The following is a 25,041-nucleotide window of genomic DNA, read 5'->3' as shown; positions in this document are numbered from 1 at the left end:
TTTTGACAAACAACTTTGACGATAATATAGCGTGTTACGGTATATGATTTCACAACTCAGAATCTATACATTATAAACAGATAGATATACTCTTCTAACTAAAATTTTAAATTTCTTTTTTTATATTCGAACATAATCACATTAAGACTTGAGTCACTTATTTAATATAATTTTTAAACAAAAAGTAAAAGATAGAAACCGAACAAAATACATAAGCTTTCGCCCAATGATGATTGTCATTTAATTAAAAATTGGCTTTTTATAGTAATTACTTTAATAATTTTTAATCTGATGAAGATATAAAAATTTTGCTACCAAGAATAAGAGCATACCAAAACTAAACTGAATATCGTATGAATTTACTTTTACTATAGGAGGACACAACATAATTTAGTATGCAAAGTAACAGACAAATTGTATTTGTGACAAACAATAATTACGGGTTCTTTCGCCAGAACTCAAGGTTATGATACAATTTATAATGTTATAAAAACTACCTATCTCCTCCCCACATCTGAATGCATTAAACAATTGGGTAACATGGACGAACTCCAATCCGAGCTCAACTATCCGAATCTGTTGAAAGCAGCCAGCAATTAACATACGTGCAAGGCCTGGAAAAACTTCAACCCCCCATGATGTGAGCAAGCATCTGAGCTCCATTAAACATTTCATGTTGTGATGCAAATCCCAAACTTAACACATCCAATGAATTTAAGCATGTGTCATCACAGCAACTGAGACAATACTCAAGAACATCAGGCTCCAGCACCAGCAACAGCACCAGAACCATCACTGAGCTTGAGAGTCATTTTTATGTTCATTGCTGCCAACTCTGCAGCCAAATATCTAAACACATAGGGCATGGCAACTGTCTCCATGCCTTTACTTGTTTGGCAAGCATGACAGGTGACCTTTTTTGGAGCTCTTCCAGGGGGTAGCCCTCCAATCTCCCGCACTGGCCGCTTTTGATGTTGGATGAATGTTGTTGTAAGCATGCTTCCACAAAGAGAACATACATCAGCAATGTGATAATCAGAACAGGTGTGCAACCTATCATGCAGAAGATATGCAGCTCCATGTGCAAGAAGAGAATCTCGTTCCATTTCTCCAAATCGAATTCCCCCACCGCGCTTCCGTCCTTTTATCGGCTGCCGGGTCACCTGGTCAATTGTGCCAGTAGATCGAACCTGTAATGTACAAAAAGAACTTGGTTTTAAACAACACTTGTTAATATTGTTTAGTAAGGCATTAGGAACTATACACTATCATTTTCATTTGTGTGAGACACAGAAAATATGAGTAAGTATCGTTTTGCTGATGGTGTTATAGGTGTTAACCTGAAATTTGTCTGAAACCATGTGACGCAGCCGCTGATAATAAACAGGCCCAATAAATATCTCGCATGTTAATTCTGTTCCATAAACACCACTGTACAGAACTTCCAAACCATGATAATTAAATCCCTTTTCTCTTAGCAGAAGACCAAGATCATCAACAAGTGAACCTGAATTTGAATCAGACTTGCCACTGTCTTTCTTCACTGAACTTCGAAATGGAGTTGCATCAACAAATTCTCCACGTAAGCTACCTCCCTGCAAGAAGAAATTATTATCAATCATCCATGCCTTCTGATGTCTGACACCGATACGGCACAGCTAAGATACAACTTAAGCAATTGATATAATATTACCATAAAAACACATTAATTAGAATAAAGATATCAAAGTTACCCAAGTCAGCATTAGCACTGTAGACACAATAAAATGTACTACAATTTATGTAATTATAGTGCAATCCCACTTGTATTGGTTCAAAATTTTAATAAATAATTGATAAACATAGGCTAGAAGTAATTGACATGATTAGTGTTGAACCGTATTACATCAACCATTTTGTATGTACAAGTATGGTACTTCATAGGTCCTAACATAATCAGTAAAAATTGAAGACAAGTCTGAACATAAAAATGATAATCACAGAAATAATTAAAGGAACATCCTAGTAATGAGATTATTATTACTTCACAATCATATATTTTCATCTTCCATCAACCATAATGATCAATTTCAAATAGTGGCAGGTAGCAGTCAACTCTGAAAATACTAAAGCTGGATAGCGGGATGACCACTATTTTAAATATTATAATACAAACTATTTAGTATATAAATAAAAACTTGAAAATAAAAATTACAGACATGTATGATAAATAATGTCAAATTACACACAATCACCATTCATCTAGGAGCAGTAAGAATACAGAAAATTAGATAAGAATTAGCAGAGTGTGAATTGGGAAATCTAAAGAAAGAACAGAACAGAACACATAAAAAAGCCTTATAATATGTGAAGGAACAGAGGTCAAAACAGAGGAAACTTTTTGTTAATTATTTTACCCAAAAAAAAAAACCCAAACAACGGTTTTTGAAGGCTATATTTTGGCAGCTCCACTATAGCGTGCAAAAACCCACTATTATGTCTGTATCAAAGGTCACCATTAAAAACTGCTCTGCTATGGCACGCAAAAAGCCACAATTTTGTCTCTATCAATGGCCACTATTGAAAACTACTCTGCTATTACAATCCCATAGTGGTCCAGGGCAGCTCCACTCAACTATAGCTCGTTATTGACTACTATGCCATCAACTACTTTAAAATTATATTTGGATGGGAAATTTAAATGAAGTAATTCATTTTTTTTTTTTGAAGAATTTCAAATGCCTTAGGATGAAATGTTTTGTTTAGATGTAAAGAAATTACAAAAAAATTTGAAATTCAAACATTTTTTAAATTCTTTCAAATAATAGAATATCAAATTCTCCCAAAAAATTAAGAATTTGAAATTCTTCATATTTTTTCTCTTATCTCACCTATATTTTTTTTTCTCTCTCTCATATCTCTTAATTATTGAATATTCAAAAATATATTTTTAAATTATTAAATATTATTTGATATTAATTTTTAATATATTAAATATTTAAAAATTGGCTAATATTTACTTTTATAAAATTAAATCTTAAAATCTATATATATATATATATAATCAATTTTTCCTATGATGTAAATCAAATTACCATATCTAAACTAAGAATTTAAAATTTAAGAAATTTGAATTGAATTATCTAAACAAAACATTTAAAGAACGATGAAAATTAGAATCGTAATTCAAATTCGAAGAATTTCTAAAATTCATCATCCAAACACACCATAAAAGAAAAAATTGATAACTAATATGGTAAAATTCAGACATAAGGCTTTTGTTGTTGTATATGATAGATAATCTTCACTTAGATTTTTAGTTGTAGTACCTTTGCAGCAACAGATTCCAAAAGCATAGCAATTGTCATCCTGGATGGAAATGCATGAGGGTTGATAATGAGATCTGGGCGCATCCCAGTATTTCCAGAAAATGGCATATCAATATCTGGCCACAACTGAGAGCAAACACCTTTCTGGCCGTGTCTGCTGCTAAATTTATCACCAATAACAGGGTTCCGGGGATGTCGAAAGCGTATGTTAACCTACTCCAATGATTAAAAGCTTAAGCTAAAAATTAGCAGATCAAAGTGAATAATCAAATAAAGAATTACAAGCCCAGTAAAAACTAGATCATTCGTTTATGTTTCCATTTCTAATACCATATCACTGGTAACAACAATCAGATTACAAATACAGGTTTATGCAGTATAGCAGTCGATATAAAAATTTATCAGGAATGAGTTAAATAGTAACTTAAATTGAAAATCAAATACTATGGTAATAAATAATAAAATCAAATTAAGGAATACAATTTCATCCTTAAGTATACAAAAGGTTTTGATATTTCGCTATTTTGTATAAATCGAAATATAAATACTCTAATAATATTATTTGTATACCTTAATTTGATTTTATTATAAATAATAAGATGAACAGTGTATACAACAAAATTGAAGTTATTTAGGACAGCTGTCTCAGTAATTAAGGTGTACAATGTCCATAATAAATAGAGATTTCTAGCTAAAATATTATGGCTTTAACAGACAACAGGATAGCTAAAATATCATCCTTCGAGTATACAAAAGGAGAACAGCAAGTAAATAAAGGTAATCAGCATATTACAGCTGAGTTCCTTGCATATCAAAATGAAAAAAAAAATCTCAAAGAAAACATGAAGCAACAAAGATTAAAGAAAGTAAATAACATGGTTCAATCATTGATATGATCAATCTGTGCAAACACGTACAAGCAACCTATACTATTCTTTCTTTTATACAAAACAAAAGTTCACTAAATAAATAATAGTAAATCATAATGAACTTTCTTGATTCACCTTCTGAAGATGCTTCTTGCTTTTGACATCAACAGCAACATAGTCAACATAAACAGCTTCAGAACCCTTTCTTTTGAAGGTGTGTACGGAACTTGTTACCTCATTATAAATGCTACAATAGGGTTCATCTGGTCGTATCATCTGAAAATCATTCATTAAGTTTTTTTTTTTTTCTGGCAAAATTGAAAACAAGAGAGAGAGGGGAACGAAGACATAATACCTGACCAACATGTGGAAGTCCATCTGAATCAATTGAGGGACAAGCTGATTTATCTATATTACTTTTCCTAAATATTCTTGAAGATCGGTCTGACCTTGCACCTTGTTCAGACAAGTCAATAGTTTCTGTCTGCCAAAACAGTCATAAAGAAAATTCGCCATCAGAATTTGTAGAGAAACATTATCCCTATATCCAACACAAACAACAGAAGCCAATATAACCAGACCACGACACCATCAAAAAAGGGGAAAAAAAAAAGAAATCATAGATAAATACATTGTTTGCCATGTAAATAATCTATTTTAGCTTCATTTTCAGGTTCATTGTACATAAGATTAGCTAGGTTAAGGTTCATTGTATATCTATATCATAGTTCTTAATCCTGGATAGTGGCACAGTGCGGTCGACTCTAAAAGTGGGATAGCTGGATAACCGATTGTGGGATACCGCTATTCAAATTTATTCATATATATATATAATAATTTATAATACATATAATTAATAATATACATATAAAATAGAAACATAACCAAGGTTGTCAATCTCAAGAGTTTACATAATCTTGTAGAAGCTTCGTAAACTCAAATAGTAAACTCGTAAGAGTTTACTTAATATAAAAAATATGTCAAAATACTTATAAATAGCATAATAACTAGCATTTTAACTTCATATTAAAGTAAAATAGTATACAATAATAAAGTAACAAATTTTAGTGGCAAATACATAATTTTGCACAAGACACAACTCACAAGTTCTTAAAAATAAAATGACAACAAATAAAAAACTAAAAAAAAGACTAATATCTTCAAATCAAGTCTAAAAAATATTAACTACTACATGTATAGTATATTTCATAACTGGATAAAAACAATGGGACATGAGACAAAAATAAACGGAACAAGGAAGGGAAAGGGGAAAGAAAGAACCTTCACTACAAAGAATGAACAACCCTACTGCAAAGAGAACACGGAGGAGAGAACCTGAACGCACGACTTGGAGGAGAAAACCAGAACACATAGTGCGAAGGAGAAAATGAGCATGCATGGCGAACAGGAGAGAACTAGAATGCACAGTGATGCGGAGGAGAAAACCAAAACGCATGATGCAAAATATTTAAGGTCTTATATTAAATTTTTTATTAAAATATTATCTGAATTATAATAATACTTAAAAATAAAGAGAAATTACTCCCTAAAAAATTAGAGAAGTAAAAGGCCCATTAACCAACTCAATAGAGAAAATAAAACTTGGGCCCCAACTTTTCCAACCCTAATTTTATTTTTACTACAACCCTATTAATCCTAAGACTCATAAGCTGTCACCGCCTACCTTCCCTCTTAGAAGAAGACAGGTCTGCAGATGCCGGAGAAGACAGAGCCACTATCGAAAAAGACAGTGCCACTATCAGAGAAGACAGATTTGAAGAGATCTGCTGGATATGAAGACAGATCAGCAGAAATCAGCTGGAGAAGAAGATAGATCTATAGGAGATCTGCCAGAAGAAGTGAGAAAATCCGCCTCCTACCCACGGTCACACCACCACGCTCCGCCGCTTTCGCGGCCACACCGACCACTCCTTTAAAGCGTACCACAACAAGCTTTTTGTAGCAGCATAGTGCTGCTCCACTCTGACATGCCGCGATAGCAGCCACTACAACCACTATTGACTACTATGATCAATATATGAATTAGATAAATTATGACCTGTATATTCATCATTATTCATTAGGTTAATATATGTATTGTTCTCCATAGAATGCATTGTGTTCCTTTTTGAGTTTTTCTCCCTCTCATCACCTTAAATTCCTTGTGCTAACAATGTCGTATAGTAAGAGACTAAGAGTCATGCCAACAAAATAGTGGAGAATAGAAAATCCTGACTTGCAAGAGTACGAAGTCAAGAATCCATTACATTGCTGCATTGAGCGTGAAAGAAACATGTCAGGGGGATAATCCTTTCCAGATAGAAAACTTGGAGCAACAATGAAGCTCCAATCTATTTTTTTCCATATAAGAAAATTTGAGTGATATATTTTTAGTTTCATGGATATAGTTCACAGTGCTTTAAAACTGACAATCAAAGACTAATTTAAGTGATATATTGTAATTTGGGTGGGTAGTTATTCTGTAAAGAGAACTAATTACAGCGTCGCTAGATGTTAGTTAGGACAGCTGTCTCAGTAGCTTGCTTGGCACCCTAAATGTAAATGTAAATATAAATAAATACTGATGTAGCAGATTTTCATATACAGAATAAAAAAATCCCTTTTAACTCAAACTCTTTTCTCTGCTTTTCACTTGAACTTTAACGGCAGAGTATTTATTGTGAAAGAAGAAATACAAATATAAGAGAATAAGAAATCCTCGAGAATAAAAAGACAACAACAATGAGGTTCCAATAGAAAAAGAACAGAATTCAGAGCAAGCTGCTAAAATTTCAAGATGAAACAAAGTCACGGCATCCTAAAATAAAGTGTCATGAGAAATCAACTATGATGGATTCAAATCAAGAAAGCTTAATTATTTGTGTCAGGTATCTAACCTGATATATTTGTCCATGAAACATTCCACGTTCAACTGATGACTTATTCAGAATCATGGCATCCTCCATATCATATCTGTAATTAGTAAACAAGATATTAGTAAATAGCATAGGAAGGTTAAAACTACAGTTGCTTTGCATTAAAGCAGAGTTACCCTGTATATGCCAGAACTGCAACTATAGCATTTGTGCCTGTTGGAAACTCATCAATGTTGTATTTAGTATATGTACTTGTGCGTACAATGGGAGTCTGAGGAGTCTGAAAATGCCCCCAAAATGTTCAAATTATAACAGCATAACAAGGATAAAATTTAAATAATATATCATATGCAACAGAAACTGCATATGTTATCAAATGATTGAGCGTATGGTCTATGATGAGACGCAACGGAAAAAGCCCCAAAATATTTAAGTTAAAAAAGTCTAAATGGAGGAAAAAATATAAATAATTATATATCCAATGCAATAGATTAAATTTACTACAAGACCAAGTATTTTGGTTCCCATATTTGATTTCCAACATAAAAAGACTAATCTGTTTTTATTTGGAACAGAAGGTATCAACAATTTTAATCATGCTGATTTGAACAAACCTGAAGATGATATAACTTTTGATCTGCACGATGTTGAATAGTTTGTGAAGAGAATGCCATTGTTTGCTTTGCCATCTACATCATAAACACCCAAAGAGTGAAAAACTTGCAGCTAAAGTAGTTTTGGATACCAAGATCAGTACAAAAGATTATAGAACCTGACACTGGTACATATTCCGTGGACTCTGATTATGATCTGACCATGGGGTAAGATTAGCAACTACACTAAGCATTCCTGTTGGATGAATTTCTTCATGAGTTGCAGGAAATGAACTTTTTCTTCCACCATCTCCACCATCAGGACATCTAATTTCCATAAAAACCTAATAAGAAACATACAGAACATTAAAAATTTGTCAAATCCTCAGTTGAAAGCACCCATCTCTATAAAGATATCTTCATCAGAATAATTCCAAACAAGTATACCACATACAAGAATAAAAATCTATAATGACCTGCTCAAATGGCCCAATGAGTTCAATGTTTTCACTTCCATTAGAAGGAATTGATATATTTCTTACTGGCCGAATGAATCTTGAAGGGGATGTGGACAGGTAGAGACCAGGATAGGCTCCACCCATGCTCAAAGGAACATATCCTACTTCCATATCATCAGGAATCTGTTTCACATAATTTTTAAGTCAATATAAGTTATATATTATCAGGGAAGCAAGGAAAATTCGACAAAAACGAACCACTGCAGCAGATGACACTTTCAATTGTCGTATGTGAGCCACAACTTTCTCCACTTCACTGGATGCTATACAACCAACAACACAACCATCTAAGAGAACAACAAGAGCTTCAGGTGGACCAGGAAGAAATATCTTTGGCAATGATGGTGTCATCCCAACCTCCAATAAAATATTTAGGATGGACATTTTTATTTTAAAATAATCTTTAATATTTCCTCGAGAATCAAAGAATGACGTTATCCCTGAAATAGAGAAGAGCAGAAAAAAAGAAAAAAAAAAGTTAACTACAATAGTTGGATTTGATTTACTATAATGAACAATGAATCTTCAAGCAAATAAACAAAGATTACCTCAAAAGTAGGTTAATAACATTGCAAATATTTTATCACACAAACAAAATAATTAAGTGTTAAGGATAGTATATGCAACAGTGTTTTAGTTAAAGAGTTAGATTGTAAATATTTAGGTCACCCTATTTTAGATGCAGCACATGCCAAGATTAATTGCAAGAGTTTTCTGGCCCACTTAAAGTGTGATAGAACTGGTATCCTAATATTGATAGAGAATTTGTCATTATGCTTGATCATAATTTGTCATTGTTGGAAACTACCAATGTCCTTCACAACAAATTCATAAATCTTCATACTAACTGTGTTGGAAATGCATTTGTAGAATTGATTTTGAATTGACATAATTTTATAGAATTGATTCTAAGTGAATGTCAGTTTGAAATAACACAAATTTTGTTTGGATCACGAATAATAGAAAATTGAACATGGGTTTTGTTTGGATCACAATTATTAGAAAATTGATTTTGACTCGGGATGTCCATTGGAAAATTGCAATCAAAATTGATTTTTGGTGTGTAATTACCAAAATGGATTATAGTGTACATATATATTTCCTATGAGACTTCTTGTGTACTGTAATTCATTATATCAATATCAATATTAATATAAATTAATTAATCAAAATTAAATATCTTGGTTTGCAATATTATTTTACATAAAATTAAATAGCTAGGTTTATAAAAAAAATATATATAATATATATATATATATACACAATATATAGCTGTTGATGTTAACATTATTCTAGCAGCATTAAAGATGATAATTGACAAAACACTCATGGATGGGAACAGCGAAAACCCTGTGATTGAAATCATGCAGCTATGATTCACATTACTGTTGTGATCGAAATGCAGCTGAGTGAAATCAAATGAAAAAAGAAGGGCATACATGAGATTGGAATAAAAAGAAATCATGCAGCTCAGCTTGTTAGAATACTTAGTCTTGATGTATATAGCTCTTTTTCTGTTGTAAGTAGCATAGTTATCTGAGCTATGTAATCTTCTCTATAAATACTTGTTATCAAATATTGTAAATTCAGATGTGAAATATATCAGCATCTTTTACAAGCTTTCTCTTTCTTTCTCTTTGTTCTCTGATACAGCTTGAAATCAAGCCCTGTGAAAGCACAGTATACATGAAACAAACATCATGACTAAATGGGAAAAGCTACTTGGAATGTTTAAAACACAAGGCCAAACATCTTGGTCAATGGGAAAATAATATTTGACCAATCCTATACTCAAGTTGAGGGCACCCAAATGTGAATCCAAACATATCCTAAATATATTCTTGCATCCATAAGGAATGTGATGCAACGGACATAATTGTTTTTCCCTGAGACTTAGAAAGTGGATTGTGGGTTTAATCCAACCCTACAAAACCGACTTATAAGATGAGGGTTGTCCCTTACTTATATACTCTTTAATTATCTTATCTCTAGTAGATGTGAGACTTAGGTTTTTTTCAATATTGAGCAATTCATTTGTATGGGTCTAGTTACCACAAACCCAATATTTCATTTGTATGGATCTAGTTCCCATTTTAAAGCGGCATATCTAGTCAATGAAAAATTATCTTGACAAACTAACCCAAACAAAATTTTGAATCAAATAAATGCGATGGCACATGGAATATGTGAGAAAATGGTAAAGGAAAAGGAGAGCTCTCATACCATATTAGAATTTGGGCTTAGAGCCAAACTAAACCTCTCAAATCTGACTTCTAAGGTGAGGATGTCCAAACTCTATAGTGATTACATTGACAATATCTTTGATCAATGTGTAACTAAACAGGTAGTAAAAAATTATATATACTCACTTTTCAAAGAAAGACAAATGGTTTCATCTAGATGGTTTCTATCATCATTGAGTGTATACTCACTTTTCTTATATTTTCTTTAAACAGGTAGGAAAAAATTATATATAATCTTAATTTCACTGAATAGAAACTTCTAATCCAGTTCAAGTTGCAGCTTCTTGTCATCAAATGTAACAAAAAGACCACAATCTGTAAGTAATGTATGAACTGATGCTCATGATCCGAAAAATGTTATAATTTGTACATAAACTAGTCAAAACTGATAGCATTAAGTTGTACTGGAGGCAGAAAATCAATAGTCGGCCTCAGACCCTACAGGGAGGATTTCAGTCGAGTTAAACGTATGCCATAACCAAGGTCCAAGTACAGTTCTACAATTTTCCCTAAAATAAATTGAAAGCTAAGGTGCTACTCTCTGAAAATCTATTTTAGGGAGCAGTTTTCACAATGTTTCAAGAGGCAATTACAGATTGACAAAATTCAATGTACAATCTCTTTTAATTACTAATAAATAATAATATTCCCATGTAAGGTGGATTAAGGCACATCCAAAAGCGTTGGTAAGTCATTAACAAGTACATTTCACAATTAGGTGCAAATATCCTGCATTTAAAAAGAAGATAAAATAGAGTCAAAGATAAATGTATCACAAAAAAGTGGAAAATGAGAGAAGTAACATACTACTAGTGCAAGTCATATGATTCAACAATCCACAGGGCTCTCCATCAGGTGTGTGCACAGGGCAAAGAAAACCCCAAGATCTATTAATATGTTAAAAAAAAAAAATCTAAATAAGAAACACTTATATACATATGCAAGTATATTATAACAAAATCACAGTATGCCGATTATGTAAAACAGTACTTACTCAGGTAACAGCTTCCGCACAGTTGTGGTACGAAGTCCAGCAAATGAGGCCCCTCGATGAACAGCACGAAAATGTGATAGAAAACGCAAAAAATTTAGCCTTTCAGCCTGAACTGTATAACCTGCTCTCTGATTAAGCAAAAATAGTCCATGAATAACTCGGAGGGAAACAAGCAAACAAAAACAAGAGATTTAAAGCAATTAAGAAACTAGTCTTGCTATGAATAACTTTAAATTCAATGATATAGTTTACTCAATATTTATTTTGGCTGAAATGAAGGAAACACCTATTAGGTAGAGATTTTCAGAAAGCTTTCAGGTTCAAAACTCAATAACACAACTCCTTTAATTGGTCAAACAGTGTTGTCGACACCCAAATGGGGGTTTCTGTGCAGCCCTAATAGAGGGGGTTAATTTTGCGCTACATTGCATGATTTGGTAAGGGAATCAAATAGTTAACCTTTGAACCATAGGATTTTCATTTTTACAAATGACCATTAGTCAAAGGCAGTTACTTGAACTTTAACCTTTTTATAATGTACCACTGATTCCCTTACCCCCTGCTTGCTAGGAGGATTTAGGAGTGATTATCACGGAAGGGGAAGGAATAGGGGATATATTCAACAGTACCTGTGCTTGGTAAAGGGGATTAGTGGTTAATTGAGTGGAGAAGATGGTGGGTCCCATGGTTTAAAATTTACTCTCTAAGATGAGGGGATTGTCGCAGAATTGAGCAAGAATAACAAAATTATCCTTTCTTTCTTTTGTATTATATGCATTCATGATTGAAGGAACAAAGCTCCATCTCGTGTGTAATGCATTATGATAAAGGGTAATGCATTATCACAATCCAAGTTCTTTCCCGTAGGTGATGCATTATGCAAATGGGTAATGCATTATACGTAAAAATCATCATATTCAAATATGGTAGAATCGGTAATACATTATGACAATAAACATAGAAACAGCCATGAATAAAGAGAGAAGGGTAAAATACTAACTCCCTTTAATTTCTCATCTAATTCCACTCTACCAATCAACTACAAATTCCACTGTATTTCCTATCAAATTAATTCTCACCTATTCCCTCACTTTCCTTTCAATTCCTGCCCCACTCCCAAGCAGAGGGTTATAAAATGTTACAAGAAGAGAATCACACAGCACTACATCAAAGTTTGAAGTAACCAAGTAGAACTTGAGCCTTGACGTGTTAATACATGGACAAAACTCCTTTTTAAATTTTCCCATGCTTAATAGGTCACTCTGAATAACTTTTATATGAACAATAAAATTAGAAAAGGCCTTCGGGGATTAGCACAGGTGTCACACAGAAGGTTACTGGGAAGAACATCAAAAGAGGAAAGAAAAAGGCTTCCAAAATGAAGGCACAAAGAATATGATATCAGCAGCAGTCAAGATTGGTCTATCCTTTCAAGAACCAGATCACAATAAACATACCAAAAAATACAAAAGATAAATGTAATTGTTTTTTTCTTGACAAGTTAATAAAGAATATCTAATGATATGCATTTCTTTATGAGTAAGCCTATTAATACTATATCTTTTTATAACAAAAAAGACAATTGGCAGCTGGCAAATACAAAATTACAGAAGTATTATTTAACTTGACACTGGCAAGTCAATACCTGCTGCAGATCCAGACCCGTTTGTGTAACCAATCTTCCAGTTTTCAACATATTTTCAACTGCTGTACTGACTTGCTTTGGTGTGTTTCTATCCATGACTTTCTTAACTTGACTAACTGCAATACCAGAGAGGCAGACAATAAATTGACAAAAATTATATATGGTAAATATCACCAACTTCATACTGCTATACAGACTGCAATAAAATGCAAAAGGAAGAATCTCTAAATCATTAATAGTCTCAAGATCATTCTGGGAAAAACAAACTACTATAGCAGTTAAACACTGACAAAAATTAAGTAGATAGAACAAAAAAAGAATCCAGGAAATAACATGTTGAAAGAGCTAACAAATATCTACGTACTGTCACTGAAATCAAATTTCTTGCTTTTCTTTTTGATCTCGTCCAGAAGAAGCCTTCTTCCCTTTTCCAGCCAATCTTCAAGTTTTTCCTAGGATCAACAGTATGAAAATGTAAGAAATCATTTAACATTAAGTGATGGAAAGAATACTAGAAGACAGCATGATCCAGATCATAAAGTAATAACTAAAAGCTGAAATGAATATGAACTTTCAAGATTTATAGAAACAACACTATCAACTGTCATGTTGAGAGAAAGAAAGACACAAATAACTTTAGTGTAGGACTTGTAGACCAAGTTATGCTGTAATGAAACTCATGTAGTCTTTTTTAAAATCAAAGCCAGATTGAGGTAAATACACACCACAAATCCATTACCGGTTCAACAGAATTGATAAACTACAGCATCAATTTGGAATTGGATTCAAAATCTTAAAATTCTTGTCTGGGTTACTCAGAATCAGGAAATAAAATTGCAACCTCAATTCTATTATTATTGTGTGGGTATGTATGGTCTAGATTTGCTTTTAAAAATCTTAAGCCAAAATATTTAAATGTATATAAATATACATAATTAAATATCCCCAGATCAATTTTGAGTTCAAATTGTGCCTTAGGTTATTACTTCAAACGTAGGAAACAATTATAAAGTGTGGAGATCAAACTACAAACTTTGTAGTGCAGAGTACTCCCCACTGCCTTCATTCTTGCTTCTTGCAATTAATTGAATGCTGTAGGGTCAGGATTAAGAATTAATAAAGGTTTCAGTTAATTGGCTTTTTTATAAGGAATTTGACCAAATCAAAAAGGCACAACCAAACAGGAATTTTAAACTTTGATTGCCCAATTCCATTCAAAGCTTGAATTTAGAGTGAATTTTCAAAATGTCAAATTGAAATAAATAGTGTAAGTGTATGCCATAAACAGCTTGAGATTCATTGAACTAAAATTGAAGTGTTATCAGATCCATAATGTGTATGACATGTCCTCAATACTACCGATAACTATATAATGAAAATCAGTGAAAAGCTTTCTACCTTGAGATAAAGTGTAATCAGATGGCCGGGGAGTAAAACCTCTTGATTTTGCAAGGAATCTGGGTTGTCTGGCACTGATGTCTGATCTATAAGCGAGAAAAGCTTCTGCAACATGAAACTGAATCATGGAAGAAAGGGGGGGCCAACCAAAACCAAAAATGTGAGAAAACAATTCATAAATCCTCTACCAAAAGTATTTCTTGTCCATAAGAAACAAATGAATCTGACTAATTATTCAAAATCATCACATAAAGAATAGTAAGTGGCTTACATGAGAAGATTGAATTTGTCAAAATTGTTATCCAAATGAACTAATATGCAGTCCTTCAAAACAGCATCAGCCACCTAGAAAACAAAGAAATTCATATAATCGCAGGAAAAACATAGGAACAAAGAAACCTTTCCTCCAATTAAATTAATACAAAGGGTAAACTATACCCCCCCTCACTCTAATGCTTTTTTTGGATATAAGTGAAAAAGAGAGAAAGAAGGGGAAAAAATAGGAAATATAGAAGTAAAAGGGAAATAGAGTAGAAACTAGAAAAGGTGTAATGCTTAAAAAGATAGTAATAATTAGGACAGTTAAAAAATATCTCTCAGCTTATTTAGATAAGTAGAAGAGAGATTGAAAAGAAATAAATTATACAAAAAAATATTTTTATTTATTTTACTCCATTATTATTTTCTTTAAATAAAACTATTTTCAATATTTTGTTAAAAAATATATTTAAATTTATAAGAAACTAAAACAAAAAAAAAATGAAAAGAGAGATCTTCCCTATTCGTGCCAAAAAAAAAATTTGGATAGGGGGGAGGGTGTTTTTATTGTGGGTCCCAAACAAAAACTTCTCTCATTCCTGTTTCTACTCTCTAACAAAAAGTGAAAAATTGGTATTCCTGTCCTACCCACCCCTTTCCCATTTTCTTCCTCCCCATTTACCTTCAAACAGTGTATTAAAATCCTCAAGTCTCTATGTCTTAGTGTCCCCTACCGCTAATTTTGAACACCTACATATAGACTAAGAAAACTTTAGAAGATGAAATGATGTTTTGACTAACCCCCTACTGTTAACTTAGGACATCAAACAAAATTTATTTCAAAATCCAAAAACCTCAAAGAAAAAGTCAGTGGTAGGACTTCAATAGTAACCACCACTAAGGCTCTGAATATCTGATAGATACATATTAGGTTAGTTAGTTACACTAGTAATTAGGTTTGTGGAAGAAATAGAGCATGTTGTAATGAGTGGGGAGATCAAGATGCAGTCCATTGAAGTTCTGCAAGTTAGGCACTGTATTCAAGGGGAAAAATCCCTATTTCTTTTTAATAAGATACAAGGTTTCTATCAATCTTGTTCATGTCATATTTGACTAGTGTAGCATACATTAATTTCTCCAAGGAGGGGAGTGTAATATTTCAAAATAGAGGGCAGTAAAATTTTTGCATTTTTCAAGTGAGGAGGGTATAATTTACCATTAGTATATGATGATAACATACAGACTTACAATAGAATAACTGTCATTCTTAAGATTAGTCAGAATAGGTTGGAAGTGCTCTCCTGAATTTAAAATAAAGAATTAGTACAAAATATACAAATTGTTCAACAAAGAAACCTTGAAGGATGCCATGTTAAGTACCAATATATTCTAGACATTGGAGTCGAGTGAAAAGAGACAAATCCCGAAGTTCATCTAAGATTATTTTTGCCCTTTCACCAACAAGCTGGGTCCCAACAACACCCTTTCCCTTTTCATACTTCTCATTATAGCAGCTTGTCAAATTTACATAAATTTCACGATCAGTTGTGTCAATGAGGGCCTGTTACAAATGACCATTAGCACCATTAAAAAATCTTCAAACAACTGGGACATAGGATAAATAAAGGAATATTTAGCAAGCCAGTTCTAAGAAAAAAATTAGAACAGAATTTTATTGTAAATTAATAGTCAGTAGTCAGTACCTTCAAAACAATGCCCACAGGAAGCAAGTACTCCCGTCCCCTTAACCTGAAAAATGATATCATGATGAAATATATCTACTTACATCTGAAATCATGGGAACTATTTTAGCTGTGTAAAACAGGATTATGAAATATAGTTTGGAGTAGGTCTTTTAAATCAACATTAGGCTTCTTACCAGAAACCAAGTCTAGCACTCCCATTACGAAGGTAATACAACTTTATTGATAATGAGGACTGATCAGCTCTTACACACCTAGCAAATAAAATGTAAAACTTTAAAATAAATCATACTGAAGTATTAAAGAAATCATGATATATCACTTTTGTGTAAAAATAAAATAGACAAATTTCTGAAAAACATGATAAACAAACAATTTGATATTCCATGCATGGAGAAAATTAAAATAGGAAGGCAATTGTCGGTTTGGCACACCACTCGACAACATCAATTTCAATAATTTATTTATGTTTTCATTTAATCAGGCAAATGCAGAATAGCATGCATTGGGCATCTAACTCTGTGAATACCAAATAACATGCATCAGATATTAATATTAATTATAAAAGGTTTTTTTTCTGAGGCAATCACAAACCAAAAAGAATGGTATTGGTTAAATAGTAAGAATTACTATCTTTAAAAGATGCTAACCACTCGTTGATCAATCATACTAAATTAGAAATATGTAAACTAGCACATCCTATTGCAATTTGCCCATTTTCCATAAAAAGAAAGGAACCCATTGGAAGATCCAATTACACAAATGAGAAAATCAGGGGAAAAAAGGAAAGATTCCAAAAAGTCCCAATGTCCAACCATTTTAGTTCATGGAATCTTATTAAGCCTTACAGATACAAACATCCAAAAGACTACCATTCATGATAATTTAATCATTTAAAATAGCACTAAGAGTATATTGAACAAACCTTATTACCACTGCTTTATCAGTATATCCTTCCCGCCGGTCACTAAATGAATTTCGCACCACACTCATTGGCTACAACATTTAAAGAACCAGAAAAGGAATTAATAAGCCATGACAAGGGCTTGAGAAATCCATGATTAGCCTTTTGCAGAAACAAGGTATATAACTTCTCTAGTTTACTTGCTGTAATGCAAGCATAGAACACAAGGAATAAGATTGCTTACATAATTTCGTTTTGGCATAATTAACAGTCGGATAACTCTCTCAAGGCCATTCAAGATGAAGTAACTGAAAAAGATAAGGTGTTTGATGAACAAATTATCAGCAAACAATCTTGAAACAATTTAAGGAAAGTAATGGTACTAGAATGTGAAATATATTGATATTTTCCTAAATGTACAAAGGAGATGCAACTATTTTTGTAGTTGCTAAAAAGTACAAGGAAGCTACTCTAGAGTACAGCAGAAGGAAAAGAAGACACCTATCAGCAAAATAACAAACTAACTAACAGACAGCTAACCACTATCAGTGACATTAGTCACTTAAACAAGAGAAAATACAGAGTAAAATTCTATACTCTAATAAATGGAACAAGGGAATTGAATAATACTTATAATAAACAAAATACAATTTCTTAAATCAAGCTTCCCAACAGAAGTTCTGTGATGATTTTGCATTGATTCACTCACTGTAGTCCATAGTAATATCTAAGCTGCTGCTACTTATTAACAGCATTTTGGAGTTAAGGTTTATTTTGTGAAGGATAAAGATGTGCTTGCATAATTATTCAATTTTTAATTAGCTTGTACTCTCATAATTAAGAAGCTTAGGAAAGCCGGGGTAAAAAAGAAGAAGCAAACCAGACCATCAAAATAATATTATAATAAAATGAACTCTCTGTCTTAGAAGCTCTTTCTAATACAACGAGGAGGACCAACACTCCTAAATACAGGTACATATGTAATTTTAATATTTGAATGGAAGAATTCTATACTCTATGTGTGTGTATATATATATATAAGTAGGGTTTAACAACCTACCCGCCCATTTCAGATGCTTCTTCCTTGTAGGACACAAGTTTCTGGGGATTAGCACCTCTTAAGTTGCATAACTTTGACTGCATCAGTAAAGGTTAAAGATAAAACATTTAACACAACTATGTAGAAGTTAGATAATTAAAAACTAATTTTCTGACACCACCAGTACAGTTCAGAGCATGGTAGTACTCAAAACAACAAACTAACACATGCATAACAGCACAAGTCGTATGTGTTTGTCAAGCTAACAAGAAAATAGGCAAGTCAAAATTTACAGATTGTTATGCTTATAAAAACATATGAAATAAATAATGTAAATTTCAATTCAAACACATTAGTTTATTAAAGGGAAAACATGCTAATATTACAAAGAATTTTAGACTCGGGTCTAGAAAAAGCATGGAATGCTTGAGAATAAAAATGTGAAACAAATAGTAAGTTCAAAGGTTTGGGGAAGTGGATCTTTCATCTTTGCGAACAAGCACCAATGTTTCGAAGGGAATAGTACTTCTGTAACTATATTTGGCAAAAAGCACATGACTTCTATCATGGAATTTCCATGGTAGATATGTAGAGGAACAAAGTGCTCTGTAGTCTACAGTATCATCATTGCTAATGTATTTTTCATTTTGCTGTGTTTAAAAGAGGATAACCTGTGATAGATAATCATTTTTTTTATTACTGGGATTTAATTTCTTTGAATCATTGAAATAAATGTAGCTAAGAAATTAATACAAAAGCTAACCTTTAAGAAAATAGTGAAGTATTGAAAATTAAAATGTGCACAGCCAAAAATATTAGTTTGACCTCTGTTTTGTATTGTGAATGCATGGAAATTAATAAGCTTTCACTAAACTAAACATTAAGCCGAACACTTACATACACAAACAAACAACCTAACACAGAATAAAATTTTATACTTAAAATTTCTTTAAGTTTTGTAACAATAAATTCATGAAAATTTCACAGGGAAATTAATAATCTTTCACTAAAACTATAAATTAAGCTATACGCATACCCATGGTTGTCAAACTCGCGAGTCAACTCGTAGACTCGGACGAGTTTACGATTCTAGAGGAGCAAAACTGGTTAACTCGCTTATAGAATCGTTTTTGGGTAGACTCGGGTAGACTCGGTCAGAATCGCGAGTCTGAGCCCGAGTCCACGAGTCTGGTTACATTTTTTTTTTGACCCCTAAATGGCCCAAAACGACGTCGTTTTTGCCTAGGGTTAGTTAGTAAGAACACCAGTTTCCCTGCGCGCGAGCTTCCTCCACCATTCTCACGTTTTTGAGTCTCCCTCCGCACCATTGGAACACCCATCTCCGCCTCAACGAACGCGCAGCTCCGCCTCAACGAACGCGCATCTCCGCCTCAACGAGCGCACAGCTCCGCCTCAACGAACGTGCATCTCCGCCGCTGGAACGCACGTCTCCGCCGCTGCGAACGCACGTCTCTGCCGCTGCGAACGCACGTCTCCGCCGCTGCGAGCGCACGTCTACGCCGCTGCGAGCGCACGTCTACGCCGCTGCGAACGGTGCCGCAATCGAACACCGCCGTATACGAACGCCTCATTGCAGCTTCTGCCGCATACGAACGCCTCATTGCAGCTTCCAGCGTCATCGTGAATTCGTGAGTGTTACTTCTCAGTTCTCACTCCTATAATTGCAAGATGTCTGAAACCGGTGGTGGCTCAAAGTCTTCAAGCAATGCAGTTTCTTCTTCCAGAGCAAGGAAAAATGCCCCTGGAAATAGGACTGACATGGGTTGGAAGCATGGGACAGATGTTCTAGGCAATGGCAAAAAGGTGAAGTGCAACTATTGCACAAAAACTATCAGTGGGGGGATTTTCAGATTTAAGCGTCACCTTGCTGGTACTAGAGAAGATTCTGAACCATGTGCAATGGTACCGGAAGAAGTTAAAATTCTAATGATGAAAATTGTTGCGGAGGCTAAAGAGACATCAATGAGGAAAAAGAGATTGGTTGATATTGATGAGGAAGATGACATACAAAAAGAGATGGACATGAGGGCTTTGACAAAAGGAAAAGGAGTTGGTGGTGCTGGAGTTCAAATAACATTAAACCAAATGATGAAAAAAGACTACAAGGACCAAGTTGATCAACAAGTTGCAAGGTATTTTTACACAAGTGCCATTCCCTTCAATTCCATTAAAAATGTAGAGTTTATAAAGATGTGTGAGATGATAGGGAGATATGGAATTGGTTATAAACCCCCTTCTTATCATGATGTGAGGGAGAAGCTTTTGAAACAAGCTGTGATTGAAATTGATTCAATGCTTGAAGAGTTTAAGAAGGAATGGAAGAGGACTGGTTGTTCAATCATGTCTGATGGATGGACAGATAAGAAGAGGCGATCAATTTGTAACTTTTTGATCAATAGTCCTAAGGGGACAGTCTTCCTATATTCATTAGACACATCTGACATCTCTAAAACAGCTGATAAAGTTTTTAAAATGTTGGATGATGTTGTCAATTATGTAGGAGAAGAGAATGTGGTCCAAGTTGTCACAGACAATGCTGCAAATTACAAGGCAGCAGGTGAAATGTTAATGCAGACACGGAAGAATTTGTATTGGACTCCATGTGCTGCTCACTGTATTGATTTGATTTTTGAGGATTTTGAGAAGAAGCTAAAGGTTCATGAAGTGACTATCAAGAAAGGAAGAAAGATTACCACCTACATATACTCTAGAACAATGCTCATTAGCATGTTGAAGAAGTTCACTAAGGGGAGGGACTTGGTTAGGCCCGGTATAACTAGATTTGCTACTGCTTATTTAACTCTATCTTGTCTCAATGATAATAAAGCATCATTGATGTGTATGTTTAGTTCAAATGAGTGGAAATCAAGTAAGTTTTCCTCTACACCGGAGGGAAGAAAGGTGGAAGGCATGGCTTTAGATAGTCGTCTATGGAAGAACATAATCATATGTCTCAAAGCCGTTGTTCCTCTTATGACTGTCCTTCGCTTGGTGGATTCTGATGAAAAACCTGCCATGGGTTTTATATATGATGGGATGGATTGTGCCAAGGAAAAGATAAAAATCAACTTCGGCAATGTTAAGAAAAGGTAAACTTTTCTTAGTTCTAAACTATATTTCTATTGAAATTTAATGATCTTATTTAGTAAATTAGTATAGTTATGTACTCATGTTTCTAGTATATGATAATGGCAATATTCCTAACTTGCATTTATTTCATATTTATAGTTATGAACCTGTATGGAATATTATTGATGAAAGGTGGGATAAACAACTCCATAGACCCTTACATGCAGCTGCATATTACCTCAATCCCCATTTCCATTATGACCCTAATTTTAGAGATGATGATGTTGAGGTTAAACAAGGGTTATACAATTGTATGACAAGGTTGGTGAGTGACTTGAATGAGAGGAGCAAGATTGGTACGCAACTTGCTGAATTTCATTATGCTAGAGGGTTGTTTGGTCTTGATACTGCAGTGGCTAGTAGGAAGATTATGCTTCCTGCAGAATGGTGGGACTTCTATGGGGATGGATGTCCAGAGTTAAAGAAGTTTGCAATCCGTGTACTAAGCTTAACTTGTAGCTCTTCTGGATGTGAGCGTAACTGGAGTTCATTTGAAATGGTAATTGAATTAATGTCTTTGTTTTTAGTTGTTAATTTTTAATGTTTAGAAATTAGAGTTTTAGCCTTATAGGTAATCTTGAAATTTTGGTTTTTGTGTTCTATTTTCTAGGTTCATACAAAGAGAAGAAATCGCTTGCATCAAAGGAAGATGAATGATTTGGTTTATGTGATGTATAACTTGAAGCTAAAGAGTAAACAAGTGAAAAGAAATCTTGTTATTCCTTTTGATGAACTTCATTCTGATGATGAGTGGATAACTGAGGAAGGAGATGCTATTTTTAATGGAGAGAATGTCCAACCACCACTTAGGGATGAAAATGAAAATGTGGATGATGGTGGAAATGTTGAACTAGTTGGAGATTCAACCAATCCAACTTTAAATGACCTTGAGGATTTGGTCTTTGATGATGTGAATATTGAAGAACCCTTATCATCAAATGAAGAGGATGAGCTTGAAGAAAATGAAGATGATGATGATGCACATGCATTTGTTGGAGGATTGGACTTTGATTGATTAATTTAGATCTTGTTTTATGTTTTTGATTTGTGGACTTATGTGTTTTCGACTTTTGGTTGTTTATGTATGGTTAAGATTTGTATTATGACATTTTATTGTTGTTATTTGACTTATTTCAGACTTAGAATGTTGAAATAGTGATATCATATTGTGTGTGTTCATATTTTTTAATATATTTTAATATTAGGTAGACTCTTACGAGTCTACAAGTCGAGTCTACCAGAGCTCCACGAGTTTGTGTAGACTCTCGAGTTTGACAACCTTGCGCATACCTACATGGAATAAAAATTCAGTACTAAAAATTCTTCTAAGTTTTGTAACAATTAAGTCAAGAAAAACTAACTGGTGAAAAGTCCTTAATGCTCTTTATTCTTACAACAAAATAATAAATGTTTACACAGTAAACAGCCTCAGAAATTAAAACTTATACAGTACACTTGAAAAAAAATTGGGAGGAAAAAATGTATACAGTACACTTCCATCCATAATTGCATCCACCCACAACTATTTCCACAACCCAAATCCAACCAACAAAAATGTAGCAGGAAAATCTATCACGTTTCACACTAACATCCTCCTTTTGTACAGAAAAACCATAAAACCTTGGGAATCAGGATACTTCCACTTATCTTTATTTATTTATAAAAGCCCTAAAAAATCATTACCTTAAAGCAGAAACAATAAAAAGACAAATCTATCATGCACTTAGTGGATTTCCACAACTAGCTCAACCGGAACTATGTAAAATCCTATCAGGTCATAAGTCATAGAAAGCTAACAAACATAAAAATTCATTTAATGGGAAAGCTGAAATTTAAATACAAAGCAACAAAGTGAACAAACCTGCAACATTATGGGAAACTGCCCAAAATTCACATTTTCCCTAATAATAGGCCCGTCATTATATTGAAAGCAAACATCTATAGTAATCTTCCCTCCATAAGAAGTCTTTGCCTGTCTACACTGCTCACAAAAAAAAAAAAAACAACTGAATCAATCACTAAATAAAAAACCAAAAATAAAAAACTGCACACTATAAAAGCATGAAATGTTAAAACTGAAACTTGCTTCAAACGGAAGTAAAGCCTCCCGCATTGTCCTTGAAATCCGCTCCTTCTGCGGTGGATACAGCACCGGATTATCCAACCAAAGTAAGAATCAAATTAAGGGAATAAACACCAATTCCATCAACAACTATGTGACTCCAATTAAACTAAAATTCTCAAACCCACTAAGGCTCTACATAGTAAACTTCTCCATAAGGACTTCAGAAAAGGCAAATAAGAAGATAAAATAAATTGAACTTCTCCCATAAAATAAAATAACTTTTGTACTAAACTGTTATATAGAATCTCTCTCATCTAACTTCTCCAGAAACTAAAGCGCATAACTTGGTTTTACCCTATATAAAAAGTTAAATTCATTTTACCTTCTTTCTTTATCTTTTTCTCCAATAGGTGCTTAATTCTTAAAGAGAAATTTATCCATACAATGCCTTACAAAACTGCAACTTTACAACAATCACCAATTTAACAATAGCAAACCCAAATTGCAAAGAAAAAAAAAACTGAAACCAAACACTAAAAACACGCATCCCATGAAGCTAATTCCAAACTAAAGAAAATTATAAAGCCAAAAGATAAAAATTTGCTTGCTGTGAAGCTTAATTAATTGAGTCTTAAACTTGTAAAATAAAAAAAAATAAAATAAAAAAAAGGATATTTCTAAGCTTTGTGGAAGTGAAATCGTCGAAGACTTCCATGGGCTTGATGTGGCTGAGCATGGTTTCCAATCCAGCGTCGACCATGTAATCAAAGGACTCTATGTGATGCCTGAACAGCTCTCGCAACGCGTCGAACTTAGGAATCACCATCTTCGCCACTCTCGGAGAAGAAGGAACTAGGGTTAGAAGGGGGAGGAAGGAGGGTACGGCGTCGTTTCGATGGCGTTTTGATTCTGAGAAGCGAAGAAGGCGACGCCGAAGTAGAAGAGAATGAAGTAGGGGACAAGAGGGGTTTATGGCGAGGGTTTTCAGTGTTTTTTAATTATTGTTATTATTACTTTTTAGCAATTATCATCTCTGGGCTTTTGGGGCCGAACGCATGGCCCACTAACTTTGAGGCCCGGTTGAGGTCCATACCGTCCAGCGAGAGAAGAGGGGTTTCACTTTGTGGGGAGGTCCATTCTGTCTGGTTTTTTTAATTATAAATTTTCTAATATTTTAATTTAAATGTACATGTTAAATATTTATTATATATAATTTAAACTTGTAATAAATTATATATAAATAAATATTATGTTTTAATGTATAAATTATATTAAAAATTTGTATAAATAAATATTTTTAAATACATAAATTATATTTTTTATTTATGATAAATAATTTATAAAATATCATTTTTATTTAATGATAATTTGTTTTAAAAATTAAAACTTAATTCATAAATAATCATGATAAAAAAAATAAATTAGATAAAAAATTAAAAAAAAATTAAGAACTCACTTATCAAATAAAAGTTTCTAAA

The 25,041-nt window shown here is 33.3% G+C and overlaps 2 protein-coding genes across 2 annotated transcripts; one reads left to right on the top strand and one right to left on the bottom strand.

Annotated features, from left to right (window-relative positions):
- Positions 1–338: 338 nt before the first annotated feature.
- On the bottom strand, positions 339–24,543 carry NRPA2 (nuclear RNA polymerase A2). Its single transcript, XM_020381903.3, has 27 exons — positions 24,239–24,543; positions 23,585–23,667; positions 23,360–23,479; positions 18,370–18,446; positions 17,554–17,617; positions 17,331–17,401; positions 16,582–16,659; positions 16,406–16,451; positions 16,083–16,263; positions 15,951–16,003; positions 14,716–14,789; positions 14,445–14,562; positions 13,411–13,498; positions 13,047–13,162; positions 11,402–11,529; positions 11,215–11,294; positions 8,363–8,604; positions 8,123–8,287; positions 7,826–7,990; positions 7,668–7,742; positions 7,230–7,333; positions 7,075–7,150; positions 4,533–4,661; positions 4,313–4,453; positions 3,309–3,521; positions 1,341–1,595; positions 339–1,190 (listed from the first exon to the last, which is right to left on the bottom strand). Exons 1-27 carry the CDS (start codon positions 24,387–24,389, stop codon positions 759–761), a joined length of 3,525 nt encoding a protein of 1,174 aa, XP_020237492.1. The 5' UTR covers positions 24,390–24,543; the 3' UTR covers positions 339–758.
- On the top strand, positions 19,906–22,662 carry LOC145950814 (uncharacterized). The gene is made up of 3 exons (XM_083062606.1): positions 19,906–21,458; positions 21,598–21,997; positions 22,109–22,662. Exons 1-3 carry the CDS (start codon positions 20,038–20,040, stop codon positions 22,511–22,513), a joined length of 2,226 nt encoding a protein of 741 aa, XP_082918732.1. The 5' UTR covers positions 19,906–20,037; the 3' UTR covers positions 22,514–22,662.
- Positions 24,544–25,041: the final 498 nt, after the last annotated feature.

This window comes from Cajanus cajan, chromosome 8, assembly GCF_000230855.2.
Source record: "Cajanus cajan strain Asha chromosome 8, NIPB_CcT2T_4, whole genome shotgun sequence".
Classification (NCBI taxonomy): Eukaryota; Viridiplantae; Streptophyta; class Magnoliopsida; order Fabales; family Fabaceae; genus Cajanus; species Cajanus cajan.
This window is presented reverse-complemented; position numbering and strand designations above follow the sequence as displayed.